The sequence below is a fragment of the Athene cunicularia genome (assembly GCF_003259725.1).
Source record: "Athene cunicularia isolate RWA chromosome 1 unlocalized genomic scaffold, athCun1 chr1_part3, whole genome shotgun sequence".
Taxonomy (NCBI): Eukaryota; Metazoa; Chordata; class Aves; order Strigiformes; family Strigidae; genus Athene; species Athene cunicularia.
The window spans coordinates 493,485-510,866 of NW_020799093.1; the positions used below are offsets into that span (position 1 = coordinate 493,485).

Below are 17,382 nucleotides of genomic sequence, written 5' to 3' on the forward strand. Positions count from 1 at the left end.
GAAGCAACCAGTTTCTCTCTCAGTTGCCTCCATCCTGGCATTTTGTAACCACTGCCACCTCTCTGATGCATGAACAAAAGCTGCTACTTCTCCTTTCCTCATCTTTCCTTCACCTGCAGCAACCAGCTGCAGACCTGGGGTAGGGGATGGGGTGGGGACCCCCTACCCGAGAGGTGGATGTGAATCACAGGGTCTGTGAGTAGTCAGGCTGATGCTGGGTAGCTGCTCTGCCTGTTGCTGCTCCCTTGCCACTGCGCTGCTGCATTTCCGTACGGGACTTTGGCAGCCTGCAGAGGCTGGCTGCTTGCTCTCAGGGGATCTCACTCCTCTGGGCAGAAGTTGAGCAAGATCCTGCTGCCGCTGCAGCCAGTGCTCATGCAGGCAGGCATTACTACCACACAGGCACTTCAGTGTGGTTTTGCTGCTGCTTATAGTGCCGCTTTGCAATTGCAAATGAGGAGCCAGTACAATGCCAGCGGCTGATTATTCCAGGCCGACGACTCGATGACCACACTCTAGCTTTTGCATGCTAACAGCAGGGCCTCGTTAGGCAGGTGTCTCTCAAAGCCCTTTTCTCTTTTTCCGCAGAGGCCGGCTTTGCTGTCACAGCTATCTCCCGCACCCCTGGGGTGACCTACAACGAGTCCTTCGACCTCCAGTGCATCATCAAGCCCCACTACCCATCGTGGGTACCAGTGTCGGTGACATGGCGTTTCCAGCCAGCAGGCAGCACTGAGTTTCACGACCTGGTCACCTTCACACGTGACGGTGGGGTCCAGTGGGGTGACAGGTACACGGGTTTCCGGACCCGTACTGCCATCGAGAAGGCCGAGTCCAGCAACAACGTGCGCCTGAGCATCAGCAGGGCGAGCGACACTGAGGCTGGCAAGTACCAGTGTGTGGCTGAGCTCTGGAGGAAGAACTACAACAGCAGCTGGACACGGCTGGCAGACAGGACCTCCAACCTGCTGGAAATCAGGGTCTTGAGGCCGGGTGAGTGCCAAGAGTGCATGAGGGGTGGGGGGGGTGCGTCATGGGGACGGGGTACGTACGAGTGCTGCGGTGGTCTCTCCAGACTGAGGACTGCTCTCGTGGTTGTGCTTGTGCGTGACTCAGGTGGAAGTGCCTGGCTCTTCAGCTGTGGATATGCTGGAGCTCCCTTATCCACCTCTGGGGAACTGGGTCCTCTCTTTGCTCCTCATACGCTGTTCATGGGGTTTTCTTCTGGGATGTGAGGTGACTGAAGCTTGATCCAGTCTGTGGGCTGTTCTGGTGAGACAGAGCTGGCTTTCAGAGCAGACTAACCTGGACAGAAGAGGAGAGGAATGGGGCAAAAACAGGATCAAGGAAAAGAAATGTGCTTCCACCAAAGCCTGCGCATGCACATGTGCCATAGGTGAGGTGCTGCAGCTCTTGTCTAGTAACTACCTGCATCTCTTGCTCTGATGGAGGCATCTTCAAAAGCAGCTAGTGATCAAAGAGCCTGACTTTTCATCCCCATCAGAAATGGAGCCCTTTCCAGCTGGAAGTCACCAAGGCCGTGGGTGCCTGCACAGACTGTGAAACAGCAAGGCAGAAGACACCTGGCTTGACAGGGAGACTCAGAAAACCTACAAGGTGCTTATGCTCCCTGTACAGCCAGTGAAGAGAGTTAGGTGCCTTCTGTAGGCTTTCTCACTGATATTTTGGTGGTGCCTTCTATTGTACAGGAAGGGCACAAAGCTATGTGGTCAGGGCAACTCTGGGCCATTGCTGAGCTGAAGGGTTTATTGCTGTCTTAGCCTTAGGGCTGGAGTTGATGTTTGGAGTAAGGCTTTTAGCACCTTCAAGACTCTTATCTCCTTACAGCATGGTAGTTATCCCTTCATGTTGCTATGCGGAGAGACTCCTCCCTAGGGTCTGTCTTCTGGCTTGGGCTTTGTGTTTTTTCCCCGCAGTGACTCTTCATACTGCCCTCCACCTTCCCCAACCCTTAGCATGTCTTTAGACAAGTCAGGTGGTGCTGTGAGCTCCAGGTGCCTCATGAGCTCTCCATCATCATTCTTCCCTCTCTCCTTCCTTGCCCTCATCTCCAGGTTAATCTTTTCCATTTATCTTGATTATCCTGCCTTGTAATACATGTTTTACTGCTCACAAGGTCAGGTGGGTGATGCTCATCATTTTAGCTTATTTCCCTAGGAAACAGCGTTGACTGGATATGGTCCCTGGAGTAATATGCTTCTTCATTGCACATCTCTCTGCATGCATATGTGTGTGAGACAGAAAGAGAAACAGCTTCCAGAAGAGAGCCTCTGTGTCACAGCTCAGGGTGGCAAGGGGAGCATTTAAAGGACATTTAAACTGTGCTCTGGCAGCCAGTTCTTCTTTACTGGAGCAGTAACGATCAAGTGATGCCTTAACAGAACAAGTCATCTTGATCTCCATGGTTTTTACATCTCCCTATCTCGCTGCTGCTCAGTGGACTACTACTACACACATCTTAGTTGTCAGTCCAGTGAGCATTGCATAATGTTTGTGGGTTTATGGCTCACAAGGTGGGATGGAAGAGAAGACAGGGACTCCTCAGAGCATCCCCAGCACCATGGTTGCACTCTGTGTTTTGTTTCCATGTCCCAGGCAGCCTCTGAGAGCGGATGGTTGATGTTCCCCACGAATGCAACGCTGGCAGTCGTACCAGTGACTGCTGTGGTTCTGCAAGCTGCAGAGGGTTTTTGGCTGGATAATCTCCAGAGAGGGTCCAGGATGATGTGGGAGGCACCTTCCTCAGACATCTCTGAATGAACATCCTAGAACCCCAGATTGATGAAGGGGTGGTGCTGGTTTTCAGATTAATATCCAGGATGCTGGACGATTGAACACCTGAGAGTGCTGTCAGTCTCATTCTGTGTCTCTATAGTTACCTTAATCTGAGATAATGTCAGGCTGCTGTTGGGTGTCTTAGTTCTAGCTTTCTCCTTTCCCTTGCCACTAATCATGGGTTCCTGCCTTGACCCATATGCTGGTGAGTTTGGGGTGAACTATCTCTGCTACCAGTCCACTAAGGGATGCTGTAAAGAAGGCTTGTCTGGAGGTCTTTTGGCAAATTGAGCCAGCATGTGTTTCCAGATTGTAAATTAATGTTGGGATTCTAGTTTCCTCTTAAACCCCCATTCCCTGTTTGTCAGAGTGACCTTTCTATGTGACAGTTTCCAGGTGCAGACCTGGCAATCGATATATGTCAGCCTTTAAAGTGTGTTCAGGTGAGAAAGGTAAAGTAGTGGCTGCCTGATTGCTTCATTAATCTCTTTGCTTTGTGAAATCCAACATCCTCAAGGGATAGGATGCTGGAGCTTTTCCTGGTGTGTCGGTTTGCTGTTTCAGTCCTCAGGCTGTCTATCCTTGGCACTCTTGCAGTGGGTAGTGTTTGTAGTTGTCATCTGTGCTGAGTGGTAGCTGCAGAGGTGGCAGCTCTGGTTTTGAATTCCACATATTCCATATGTGGCTGCAATGTAATTTCACCTACGGCTATGTCATGGCCAACAGGTAACGTTGAGGAAATGTCAGCAGCTTGAAACACTCCCATTCTTTCCTACTCCTAGGAAGAAATGAGCAGTGTTTGAGAAATGAAACACACAGATCCTGAAGGAGGAATGAATAAGGCGGGCAATGGCAGCATTAACCCAGTTCTGAACACAGGACCTGTAAGGGGGATGGCACAAATGTCTTGCATGGCATCTGGAACCAGATTTGGCCTCTGAGCGTGATGTTCCTGACCCCTTGGGCACGAAGCCATTAAAAGGACTGGCAATGTGAGGAAAAGCCCTCTAACGTGTGCTGGCTGTATGTGTGAGAGCTTATAAAGAATTTAGGTATCACAAGGGCATGATGTTCATCACTTGCTGGTGTGTGAAACCTCACCAGCAGCAGCAGTAGGATCTGAAGCTCCCTTTCATGGCCTACTCCTCAATGTCCCGCAAGCCTGCACACTTTGGGTTGCAAAGTAGAGGGAGGGTTCTACACATATAGGGCACACAGACCCAGGTAGCTCATCTGTGCTTTGCAAGGAGAGAGACCTGCACTGTTGTAGGGTGAGTGAGTGCTGGGTTTTAACTTCTGTAGGCTAGGGCAGAAATCCAGGCCTGTGTGAGGGTCTGTTGGGCAGGACTGTAAACCAGGCTGACTAGATCGCCTCTGGCTGTTTTGTGTCCTTACAACACAGTGCTCTTCTTTTTACTTACATCTCTTGAGCTGCCTGTTTTTTGCTTCTCAGTGAGCTCATGTTGCAGCAGAGAGGGAGGAACAATAGAAGTACGGCTCAGTTCACACCAGCTGCTTGCCTGAAGCATAAGCTGGCAGCAGACCATGCAGAGGAGAACAGGCTGAGCTTGGAGTGAGCCCCAAGTGCCAGGGTGGAAATTCTTCCCACCCACGTTCTTGTGTTTGGGGCTCCTCTTCTTCTGCAGTATATGGCCTGCCTCTGAAATGCTGCTTCTTTCATCCCTGAAAGCTGGACCTTGCCCCTAGGGCTCACCATCCCTTTTCCCAGAGGGCTCCCCACTACTTTTCCTTCTAGAGACTTTTGTGGCCTTGTGCTTCGCACACTTGCCCCTTTCCAGGTGGACAAGAGCATCCTCTGTGCAAGCTTTACTGGGCTGATCTGCAAGAGATCAGACAGGACAGATGGGTCCTGTCCTTGGAGGGGACCAGTGTGGTGACTCTGTGGCACTTGCTGATCTCTTTGAGTTTCAGGGGAGGCAGAAGTGCAGGCAGTTCCTTTTGAATCCAGGTGACCCTGGAAACATTTGGATTCAGGCTGAGCACTGTCCCCTCATGCAGCATGGACTGGGAATGGTGTCTAGGGTGTCTAGGCTCCTGGGCTCTGGGTCCTGCCTGAGGTGGGAAGGTGGTAGATAGATGCCTGTGGGTTAAGGGGAGTCCTGAGGACTGTCAGGCAGGCAGCCTCTGTTCCTGGCTCCTCCTTGGATCTTGCTTCTCCCTGCCAGGTTTTCATAGATGGAGTGGCTGAAACAGGAGGTGCTGTCTGGGAGTGGCATGCATCCATGCAGACTGTGGGACTCAGACAAGGGCAGCAGACAGTCTCTGGCGGCATTGTGCGTGATGAGGACTGCTGTGATCTGGGCAGGCTAGGACTTCTGGATAGGACTCTTTTGGCAAGGAGTCTTGAGCAGATTTGTGTTGGTATATTAAATTGCCATTGTCCTCGTATGCATTACTAAACTTATCTTTCCTCTGCAGCACAAGCAAGGGGGAAATTTGGCGGAGCTTTGAGAGGGCCTGGGGTCTAAGCACTGGGAAGTCCTTCTAGCAACAGCAGAATGAGAAAGCAGGGCTTTCACACAAGCAGGAGGCTTTGGCAAACCCCCCAGGCACTCCCTCACTGCTTTCATACTCAGGCACAGACCTGCCCATCCCGACCTGCAGGGCACCCACCTCCCCATGTCTCTGCGTTTTTCCCGCCCCTCTCCCTTGGGAGAGATGGGGAGGGGTGCCGGATGATGATAACCAAGCAGATGCCAGGGGTGCTGGGATCCTCGCTGCTTTTTTGCAAGCTGGGCTATGGCAGATTGATTGACGTGGGAGCTGTCAGGCAAACAAGGCAGTCAGGCTCTTCATTAGAGCATTAATTAGCTTCCAGGAGCTCTCCAGGAGCTGCTCTGTAAAGTTTGGTTTATTAGGAGCTGTCAAGTTGAAACCACGGTGAATGGAGAGGAGGGTGGAGGCTCCTCAAGCTGGTCTTGAAGAAGCTGGGGGAGGCTTGTGTCTGAACCTTACTTTGAGAGCAAGGTGAGCCAGAACTGTGCTTGCCCTGAAACCCTGTGACTGGGCGGGTGCAGAGTGCTCTGCTGCTCTCCTGCAGTCCATGAGACCCCACTGCTGACAGCAGCCTTGCTGCATGAGGCTAGCGGTGCCAGAGAAACCTAAGGAGCAGAGAGCAGATGAACTCTACCTATGATGGGTGGCCAGTAGGGTACTGACCAGACTCCTGAACGAAGCCACGAACAAGTGTTCTTAAGGAGCACAAAGTGCTTACTTAAAAACCTGACACTTTTTGCTGTTGGCAGCATCCAGCAGTAAAGTTAAACAAGGAAAACTAATGAGCTGGAAACTTCCTTACAGAAATGAAGTCTGGAAACTTTAGTGTGCTGCTTGCTTCATGCCAGTGTGGTTTTGCTCTGTAGCATAGCACTGCTTCCCTGCCTAACAGCCTCCTGCTGCATCTGGCAAATAGTTGTACTCTTGCTTGAGTGATGAAGGAGTTCAAGAGCGCTCAGGAGAGACAAGAGGCTGTTCATCAGCAGCTGCAACTGCGGTGCAGAGCAGTCTCCTCTCCCCTGGGTGCTCAGGAACTTGCTCCTTTCCCTTCACTGCCAACAGGGTAAGACCTGCTGTTCTGCCTCAGAGCTAGTGCTCTTTCCTATCAGCTTCCAGCACACTGAACAGATGAAATTAATAGGTTCAGCCTTGTGTGACCTAGGGCTGTCCCCTTGTATAGACCTGCATTAGTGACCCAGCTGGAGCCCTTTCTCTTTTCCAGGTAGCACAGATTGGTTTGCTTCTTCCACCTTGTATGGTTGGTAGTCTTCTACCCCAGCATGTTTGCCCTGGGAAACTCTGTCTCCACAGTTGCCTGGTCCTCTGGGACAGCTTCCCCACTTAGACTTGCTGCTACATCCTTGGCATAGTTATTTATCCCAGACTGGCACCTCGGAGTGCTTTTTCTCCACACTTAGCCATCACACCCTGCTCCCAACATCCTCATCCCTGTCTTCTCCCTGTACTCTATCTCACTGTCACACCTGAGAGCCTCCTCACTGCTGCTGTGGTGCATAACATACCCTCTAATGTTTGGGCACTGGTTTGTAAATACAGATTTGAGGTGGGGTTTTGCCCATGAGCACACATCCATGTGAGGATGCTCCAAGCAGGGCGCTTCCTGGCTGGCCTTGTCAAGCCAGCTGTGGTTTTGTGTTCGTGGGTATCAGAGAGGTGCTCTGCCACACCACTCAGCCAGGCAAATTTTGTCCCATGCAGGTCACACACTGGGGTAAGGTTCCATTGGTGTCAGCAGGGCCAAAGCACCCAGAGCCAATGCCATCTTGGTCCCACAGAAAGACTGTCACGTCGAAACAAGGCCATCTGCGTGAGCAGCAGTGTTCCTGGCCGCATCCTGGGAATGCTGACACTGGCCTTGCAGGATCAGAGCTGTGATTCACCTCCCCCTGCCTTTGGTTTCCCATCTGGGAGCAGTGATACTTGGCTCCTCTGCAGGTTTGTCTGTGAAATGTTTCTGTCAGAGCCAGGCGTGTTGAGCTGATTGCAGTCGGTTATGTTCAGGGCTTCCCTTGGGGCTTCATCCTGGAAAGTGGACCCAAGGGTATAACCTGCGAAGCTGGACTTTAAAATGTATGAAGCATCTTGGATGCATTTCACAAAGGTGAAGGGGATGGGATTGCATCCTTGCACCTAGTAGGACCCTGACCTGGCTCAGCCTGCTCTGTGTGTGCTCACTGTTCTTACTGTGGGCAGTCTTGCTTTTCAGCCCCCCTAACAAGACTCTACAGCACCAGGAGACTTGGGCTGTATTCAGAATATGCTGCTCTGTTCAAATGAACTCTCTTCACAGTTACTTTTTTAGGAGCAATTTTTTCACTTCGATTTCAAAGCACTCTCTGCTTTTCTCTTTGATATCTCCTGAGTGGTTTTCCACTCCCATTTGCAGCATGCATATACAGAACCATGGTGTCAGCCTGTTTGCAGTCTGTGCACATACAACTTCTTTGATGTTGTCTTGAACGTCTTCTCTCCACACACTTTAGCTTCTCATTGATTCCCTATTTGCTCTCCTTGGACTAAAATACTCTGCAGTGAACAGTACTTAGACATTGTCCAACTCTAAAGCTTTGTACATCCCTCATGTCCTTGAAGACTTCAGAAGCAGAGTTAGCAGGGGCAGCTGTTGGGGGAGAGGGAGCACTGGTGCTAAGTGGGTTTCCAGCCAGGTGTTCTCCTTCCCCAGTCCATGCATGGAGCCCCAGCCCCTCAGCTGTCCTACCAGTCTCCACAAGGTGAGTGGCCTCAGGGTCAGCAGGCTCAGTGCTCCAGCAGCACGATTTTTCTCTTGCTGTGTTCTCAGCCCTCCAGTCCAGGTGTCCCTCCCAGCAGCTTTGGCTGTCCATCCTTGTGTATGAGACCTGCACCATTCTTCTGTCTTATATATTGCGTGGGATGCTTCTCCAGGGATGAGAAACTACATATTCCCCATCAGCCCTTTGCACAGCCAGGCTGTGTTCTGTTCTGAGAAGAACAGTGCTGAACAGAGAGACAAGAGAGGTGGCCCAGCCCCATATACTGTAAATCCCCTGCCTCTTGCCTTCATGAGCATTGGTTTGACTGGTGGTCTGGGGGTGTCTTCTGCTGGTGGAACACAGCTGGCTAGACACAAAGGCTTTGCTCTGCACCACAACAGTGACCTGCATAGCCAGGTGGTGCAGCAGTGCCTACGTAAAGGAAGTAACTTCAGTAAGATACACCCAGCCATTTCTGCCCATATAGATATATTATGTCATGAGATTAATACCTCTGTGACAGCAGAATAAACAAGGACAATTTTTATCTGACTGATTTTCCAGAAATTTGGTTCATAAGGGGCTGATTATTTGGGGGTTTCTGCCTGTTCTGACATTGGTTGAAGACTAAATTCATGGGTTCACTCAACCTGTGATCTGCTTCTTTATAGCAAATTGGCAGGCTCCAGACATGCTGAACCTATGGCTCAGGGGTTTTTTATTTTAACATGTAGACATAAAAGTTGGTTCCCAGTGCCATCTTACCTGCTTAAATAGGAATTTGGGATGCTGTTAAAGAAAATTCCTACAGCTTTCTCTGTCCCATATAACAGATGGGACATATAATGATGGATCTGTAGCCCATCCTGCTGTAATACTTCCTCAGTCCTGAAGAAACTCAGGAAGACAATTTCTTAGGAAATGACAGAAGGCTCATTTCATTTGGTTGTTCTTCCATGCAGTAGTCAAATTTGCCAGTTAATTTATGGAGGCAGCAGCATCGAGAGTGTTTAGGGTGCAGGTGGAGCTGACCTAGCACTTGATTGCACAGGAGGAGGTGATTCTCATCCCTGTCATGCGCTGCTGGCTGCATGGTCCTGTCCCATTCCTTGTGCCAGCATTGGTCCTGCTGTGCACCAGCTCAGTTTACTAAACCTGAAGAAAAATAACCTGGTGCAAAGGAATAGTTAAAGGTGAATAGAGTGCATTCAGCTGAGTCCTTCTCAGGGATCTTTATCTTTGCACAGAAGGCAACACTGAAAACTGGGGGCTAGCAGCACTCGTGTGGGCAGCACCCAAAAGACCTCGTGATCCTGCCTGAGGTCTGTCTGGAGAGTTTGCTCCCTGGATGGCAAGAAAATAGCATTTCATGCCACCCTCAGCATCTCACCTCTCTCTGTGTAGCAGCCAGCTTTTCATCAGCAACTGCTGAAAATGCTGAAGTCCAATACAGCATGTGCAAGTCAGCCCTATGCTACAGGGTACAGCTGTAATCTTAGTGTGCACCTACACAAACTTCTCAAGTATTTTTCTGACACCCTGTTAGGAAATTTGGCTGTTAATGGCCATCCTCCAGAATGTCTTGGGAGTTTGTGTGGTGTTGCTGTATGTGTTATAACTTGTTCTTCAGGTACATTTAATTACTTTTTTTTCCCTAATTGACAGAGCACTCCTTTGTTTGAAATCTTTCTGATGAGGGTTGATTAAGTATCTCAGTATGTTTTTGTTTTTTTTTTTTTCTTTTTTCATCCTCAGTGGCTGTAGCTTGGTACTGAATTTATCTTCAAGTGATCCTATCTCCATATTTTAATTTACAAGTGATCAGTGAGCCATATATTGTTTTCTGACAGCAGACACAACTCATGCTGGGAATCTTTATTCTTCCCTCCCCTCTTCTCTCTCCTGCGGAACTTTTACATTCAATTTCAGGGTTTGGCAGGAAGGTTTCTGGTTTGAGGTTTGTGGGCATTTTGCTTTGGGGTGTATTTGTTTCTTGCTGTCTTTCAGAGAGACAACGTTTCTGTTTCTTGGGGAAGCTCTTGCTTTTCCCAGGCCAGCAGCATGTCCTAGACAGTGGTCTCTGGCTTATCATGGCTGGATCATGGAGGCTTTGGGCTTCCCAGCTTTCTCCATCCCTGCAGCTACACACATGGCCTTTTCTGTGTATGCTCATTGATGTATGGCTTCTGGGCTTCAAAGAGACTTTCTGGGTCACATATGCATGCTTCCCTGAGGCCCCACTTTGTTACCTGCTTGTTTGTTAGCTGCTCCACAGACTCCAGTGTGGCATGGCTGGTAATCCTAGGCTGTCCCCTAGCTGAGCAGATGTCCTTGTCAGCACCTGCAGTCTTTGTGCCACAGCATGAGGCATGCAGTGATGGACTTGACCCTGTTACCTATTGTGTTTGGTAGGTCAGCAGTCTGACAGTGCTGCTTTTGGCGGGGGGTGTGGGGCATCGGGCCACTTGTCAGCAGGTGTGGCTGATGCAGTGCTCACCTTCTATGGGCCTGAAGCTGGCGAGGGTACAGCAGAGCAGGTGGGTCCACCACAGGGTTAGAGGAGAGGTGCGTCTTCTGCTTTGCCACAGCACCCTGGGGTCATATTTTGGGTGCATCAAGCTGCATTTCTCCAGGCTACCATAGTACAGTGTGCTTCAGGACATGTGCCTGTGCTTGGGGCTGAAATTTGGACTGGGGCTGTTGGAATGAGTGATGGTCAGTATGGATGTGTACAGCTATTTAAGTACCTGTCTTGTCTTGCTGCAGCAGCAGGCTGTGAGGCCAGGGAATGTCTGTGTCTGCTGGGCTGTGAACTTCGCAGCAGCTTGTTGAACACGATGAAATGCAGGTCACTTGGTGGTTTATTCCTGGCCTCTTTCTGTCCGTGAGAGGAGGTGGGTCACAGTCAGTTCCTAGGCTTGCTTCTGGGGCTGGGAGCACCCACCGGTCCATGCTGCAGGAAGCACTATTTGCAGCATTCATACAAGGAACAGTAAATCTGAGACGGAAGTGTCATATAGCTGATTTTTTAATCAAAACATGAACAGTACTCCAGACAGTCTCATGCCTCTCAAACCCCAGGGGAGTGGGGGTTGGATCTGGGAGGCACCTGGGGTAATGCCAAGGTGCCTGGGTGGGTGAAGGCATGCATGCATCTTCCCGCTCCATGCAGGCACTCTGCCTTGGTGCAGCCCTCTGTGGTAGGCCCATTGCACCATCTCCAGGGGAGAGCAAAGTCGGATTAACAGCCTGTCTGATTGCAAGCAGACAGTATTGACCCTGCAAGGGGGGAGGGTGAAAAACAAGGTGACCCACATCTGTCTAGACTAGTAGTCATTTGGTTTGGTGGCTTGTCCAGGCACCTATCTTCTCTGTACCAGAAAGGAGGAGCATGCAAAATTGAGGATTTAGCTTTACAAAGTTAGTAGGCTAGAGAGGTGGCAAGAAGACCTGCAGAGATGGGAGAGCTCCAGCTGTGGATCTTTGTCGCTGCTGCAGATAGAGATATATTCTGCTTTTGTTTGCATGTCCAACCCAGAGCAGCCCACCTGCAACCAGGACTTGAGCAGTTTGGGGATCGTAGAAACTTTTAGCATTGCTCTGAAACCAGCACTGCTGAAGGTCAAGATGGCAGGTTGGTGTTGGAAGTCAAAGCCTGAGCTATTTCATCTGCCCGCTTGGTATGGGGCAGCAGTTGAGCCTTCCTCAGGAAAGGGTTAACATTGTCTCTTCTTCCCATGGAGCTGCTCTCCCAGTAATTCAATCATGTCAGCCTGTTTGCAGGCAATAATTCATTGTTATAGGAACACTACAGTAAAGTGACAAGTTAATAATGGCAGTAATAATGGCAGGCAAAGTCTAATGCTATTTCCCTTTCTCCTGCTCCTGTTGCACCAGCAGCCTCTCATGTTGGCTAATGCAATTTACAACCTTGCTAATCCAGTTTCAGGAGGAATTGTGTTCTGTTAAAAGAGAATAGCAGGAGTCGGGAGCTGTGCTGCCATGTTCCCACCATCTCCTGGGAGGCTGCCCCAGTGCTGGAAGTCTTTCTTTACTTTGCTGTGATTTCTGTGCCACAGTTAAGCCTAATGAGCAAGGTCCTCCTAGGAGCACCTCATCTTAGTCCCTTCTGTGAATGCTACTCCTCTGATTCCTCTTCTCTGACAGGGGTCACACATCTTTCCCTTTTGAACATGGGTTTGCTTTCAGCTAACCTAGTCAACATGAGTCACCCACCCCTCACCATGCTGAGTCAGAAGACTGGCATGTACTTGCTTGACTCCTGTTGCCCCAGTTCCCCATGGTCCTTGCAATGTGTGTGGAGGTAGAGGATGTTCTTCAGCCCTGCTTTGTGAAAGGATTAAGGGCTCGCAGAGGGCTGAGTGTTAGTGCATGTCTAAGCCTGTGACAAGGCAGTGACCTGCACACGGGTCTCTTGAATCCCAGCTGAACATCCACCGGGAGGAATTTAGGCACCAAGTACTTTTTGGGTCCTAGTGAAGAAAATGATGAAGCACCTCTGGGTTGTGACCACAGGCTGAGGGGTTGGCTGAGTTTGTGCCAAAAGCCCAGCCAGTGCCCTTCAGGGTTGTATGCTGAGGGTGCCAGGGAGAGATGGGTTCCTCTCAGGAAGAGTCACCTTGGGGCTGTGCTCCTAGGAATAATTAGCCTGCTAAACCCCATGTCTGATGTTAAACCAGGGCTGGTTTCAGGTTGGGTTGGCCTTGTTTCTGCCCGCCCCCTCTCCATACCTCAGCACAGTGAAATCCCAATGGAGACTTTCAAAAGTAGGACATTCCCCAGGAAGACTTTATGCAACGTGTCATCGGTTCTCTCCAGGCAAGAGCGTCTTCTGGAGGAGCTCTCCCCAGAGGACAGCAGCCTCCTAAATGGGACACCGCTTCCCTGCTATGGTGACAGGGCCCCCCAGGGACTCTGTGGGCTGGTGGTGGCCATCCTCCTGCTCACTCCTCCTGCGCCACGGCCAGTGGTTCTTGCAGAGCTGGCTCCTTCCCCAGCCAGTGGCCCCCCTGCTCCTTCACTGTAGGGCAACATGCTGGGGTTTTGTGAGGGGCTTTTTGTGGGGGAGGGTATCTTCAGCTGCAATTAAACATTGCCATTCCCAGGACTTGGTAATAGTGGCTTCCAGGTGGGAAGTAAACTCCCGCTGCTGTATTTTCTTGCTGCCTATGAGGGAGGATGATGTAAGGAGTCTGGGACGGAGCATCTTTTTGTCGCAGCATTTTTAGGTACAGATTGCAAAGTGCTTTAGTAAAGGTCAGTGTTGTAACCCCTGCTTGATGATTAGGAAACAGAGGGGAGGGAGCCAAGTGGCTTCATCATGACAGCGAGTCAGCAGAAAAGCTGTGAATCACGTCACTGCCTCTGTCCTCCTCCTCTGATGACTGCTTTCCCTTCCCCCAAATATTTGTGTAATTCTGCCTACCACATGCCCAGTTTGAGGCGTCTGATTGCCTGCTGGATGGTATGTAGAAAACCACCATCATGTATATGTCGGCTCATAGAGCACCTAGCCATGTTGTAGCCTGCAGTGGTTGGTTGTAAGGTGTGTCTGACCTGCCCCCCCAGCCCAAAGACATAAACTTTGAGGACCAGAGGATGCTGCAGGTATCCTGAGACAATGTGTGTCTCTGCAAAGGAGTGGGGACATTTTCCTCAGCCTGGGAATTAGTGCAAAGGGGCTGTGATGCTGGAGGACAGTCTGAAGTCAGGTGTCTAATGAGTGTATGGGCTTGCTGTGGACACCTAGCATCTTTGCCAGCCTCACCACCCTTCCAGGCACGTAAGGTCCCCTGTGTCCTGGCCAGGTTCCAACATGGGTCATCACCCATTTAACCTCCTGGAGCTCCTCCAGCAGATGTGTCAGGATACCCTCAGCAGTTTGGGAGAGCATGTCTCTGTGCCATCGGAGAGCTGATGTCTTCTGCACTGGTGCTGCCCGCAGGGCCCCTGCCCAGGCGCCGCTGCAGAGTTTAACACCTGCACGTGTTCTTCACTCAGGTTGTATGGCTTCACAGGGGCTGGGAGACCAGGCAGACTTAAAAAACAAAGAGGGTTGTAACCGTGACTTGTTGCCAGTGTAAATTGAAAGTCTTAATAGTGTATGTAGGGCCAATTACAGTACATCAAGGTATGATATCCTCTTTACTGGCACTCTCCAGGGAGCCAGGAGACATTGTGGCAACAGGATTATGGTTTGCAGATGATATGCACGATAACTTCACCTAGACACATGCACCTGTTTCCCTCACTAAACAGATGTTCAGGAGGCTGTTAAGAGAACATCAGCCTCTTGACAGCGCTGCAGAAAATGCCATGTAACCGTGCATGTTCACATCACTGCTCCCACCACCTCTGGTGGTTGACAGAGGGCTGGATCAGCCCTGCCCTGGCACACCGAAACCCCAGCCCCTGGGCCAGACCAGATCAAATCAGCATTGAAGGCCAAGCCCTTTCCTGGCTCTCTGCCCAGGCAAATCCCCAAGCCAGGAAAGGGAGTTTCCCCTGTATGGGGAGGGTGAGGTTTGGCTGGCTCAGTGCCTGGGGTGTCAGTCTTCTTGCAGTTTCACTCCTGCACCAGCAGCTACAATCATTTCTGTATCATGGCAGGGATCTTTAAACATGGCCTGGCAAGCTGCACAGGGTGTAGGGAGACCCACTTTGTGCTGGAGTAGACCTACCACCAGGATGGAAAGAGATGGATTCCCTGGTGTTGTATTCTACCATTACCATCACCCTGGACCACTAACGTCAGGATTTATAGGTTTTTTCCCTTTTAAAATAGTTTTTCCTAAATGCAAAATGAGCCTTTTGGATTAGTTTGTGTGTCTGTGAATGATAGCTGATGGTCATCCCTTTGTGGGAGCAGAAGTACACGCCACCCCACAAAGCTTCCTGTGTCTTAACCAGACTGTGGGCAAAGGATCTGTGCCCTGCACGAAGCAGCCTGCAGGCCGAAGGTGAAGCTGCCCCAAGGTAACTGTGTGTCACAGCATTTCCAACTCAGCAGTTTTCAGTCTGTGGTCTGTAAAAGCCATTAATTGTTTCTGTAGGATCTGCAGAAGGTAATGAAGAAGAGATGCATGTGTGTTTACTGTGCAGGAGCCAGCACCTGGACAGGGAAGCATTTGGTGTTAACAGATTGGAAAAGACCAAATATCCTCTAATTCTGTGGGAGAGAAATGAAACCTGCACTTGCATCTTCTGTGGTGTGCCTCTGTTAGGAAAATAAGTCATGTTAAATGAGAAGTGCATTGGCAGGGGTGTCATTACATATCAATGATACTTCTAATCTAGATTAAACTTTGCACACAATCTTATGAACCTGTGCAAATGCGTACAGTCTAGCAAAGGAAAGACCTGTAATTCCCTGCCAGGGCCTGCTGCTCTGACTGGTAGCAGCAGTAGAAGCAATTATCTCATCGAGATTTGGGGAACGGTGCATGGGTGGGCAAATTCTTGAACACTGGCTGCAGTGGCTGCCAGATAGGGCTTGGAGGTCTGGAGTGCATGCATGGAATGTAAGATCTCATTTTTGCCAGAGTTAATAAGATTGCTTCCCTATCACCCTCACCCCTACAAAAGATGCTGTCTTCCCAGGCATCAACATGGAAGCAGGGAGAGCTGCATGGAGGCCATCCAAGTGCCCTTGGATGACCTCAGGGGTCTGTGCTGTTTGTACACAGTGGGAATTGCCATGATTATGTTCCAGGAACAAGCCCTCACTGCTTCACTGAAATACATCTTGTCATGTACAAGGTGCAGGTTTGGTGCCCCAAACACCAGGCTTAAAAGTACTCCATGCCAGTCCTCCTCATTTTCACCTGCTGGAGGTGCCGCAATGTGGGAAGAGCACTGGAAGGGATGCTTGCATCTCAGCAGCTCTGGTCTGTGCGTACCCTGGCTTTGTCTCTACGCGTGTGTTGATATTGAGCAACCCCACCACACACAGCATGTGTATATACTGCATTTTAATAGATATAGGGCTACTGACTTAACATACACAGTTGCTATAGTAACAGGTTTCCTTAGTAACGGTTGCAGAAAATAATCCAGTACCAATTAAAAATAAACTGTTTGGAAAGGGGGCTGGGGGAGAAAGGAAACTGCTCAGAATCACCTTCCCCTTTATTGGTTCATCTCCCGGGGACTTGGAAGATTGATTAATGCTTGAAATAACCTCTCTTAACCAACGGTGAGCCAAAGAGGTGGGACGAGTGTGGGTGTGTTGCCATCCTGAAGCGAAACAAAGGGTAAGGAGTGTGTCTGGGGTATGGCAGAAACACAACATGGTGATGCTAAATCTCTCCCATTAGGTTGAAGTCCCCAGGGAGGAAAAACAAAGGACTATTTCCCTCCTTCCCTCCCTCCACTGCCTTTGTGCCATACTGGTAACACAGCCATCGAGTCTTTATTAGCATACTGATTAAAGCCACGGGCAATCCAGGCTCCAGGGGAATGTCTAATGAGTTACCAGGATGCCTATCTCAGATGCTGTGTTAGAGCAGAAAGCATCGCTGTGCTGGGAGTTCTTCCTGCCCATTTGATGTTGTTTGCCTGTGCCCATCCTCTCTCCCCACACCATCACTCATCGCTTGTGCTGACAGGCATCCAAGACCCTGGGGCCCAAGGAAGCTGGAAGCAAAGCATAATGCAAAGCGAGGAGCCTGTGCCTCGGTGAGACAGGGGAGACAACGTCACTTCCTTGCAAACACAGGATGTGGGACAGGTTTCCGGGGTGCAGATGGGCACAGCTCCTCTGACAGCCTTCAGTTGTTCACACCTGCAGTGCCACACTTCTGTCGTGCCACTCGTGCCAGGGCACTCACTAGGTTTTTTTAAGAGATTTACCAGTTGTCAGCAGAACCTTTCACCTGGTGGCAAGACTGCATGCCCCCTTTCAGAGGAAAGCTCACACGTGGGGAGAGGCAAAGGAGGGGAGGTGGTGGCAGAGCTGCTGGGAGGAGTGGCGTGTCTGTCCAGGAGCTGCTCCTCTCCTCGGGTCTGCAGCCGGCTGGGCTCCAGGGCACAAGTGTCACAGGAGAGCCCTTCCTGTCCTCCCCGCAGACGGGATTGCCCTGGGTCAAGACTTGGGCAACAGGCACAGCCTGAGCACACGCAGGGGAGGCTTTATCTCCTGCTCCTGCAGGGACAAAGAGCTAATGACACTGCTGTGTCATCCTCAAACACTGTATGACCACTCAGCTACTGTGTGGGAGCTGCAGTTGTGCTTGCAAAGCCAAGGGAGATGATGTGGCTGTACCTTGTCCCGAGTTGAATGGTCTGTGATGGACCT

General features: G+C 50.4%; 1 protein-coding gene across 2 annotated transcripts in view; it reads left to right on the top strand.

Annotated features, from left to right (window-relative positions):
• Positions 1–17,382, top strand: part of IGSF3 (immunoglobulin superfamily member 3) — a 128,909-nt gene that overhangs the window by 99,827 nt on the left and 11,700 nt on the right. For both annotated transcript variants that reach the window (XM_026841233.1, XM_026841234.1), the window contains one exon: positions 589–993. In XM_026841233.1, the coding sequence (XP_026697034.1) occupies positions 589–993 (405 nt within the window). The remainder of the gene's footprint in view (positions 1–588; positions 994–17,382) is intronic.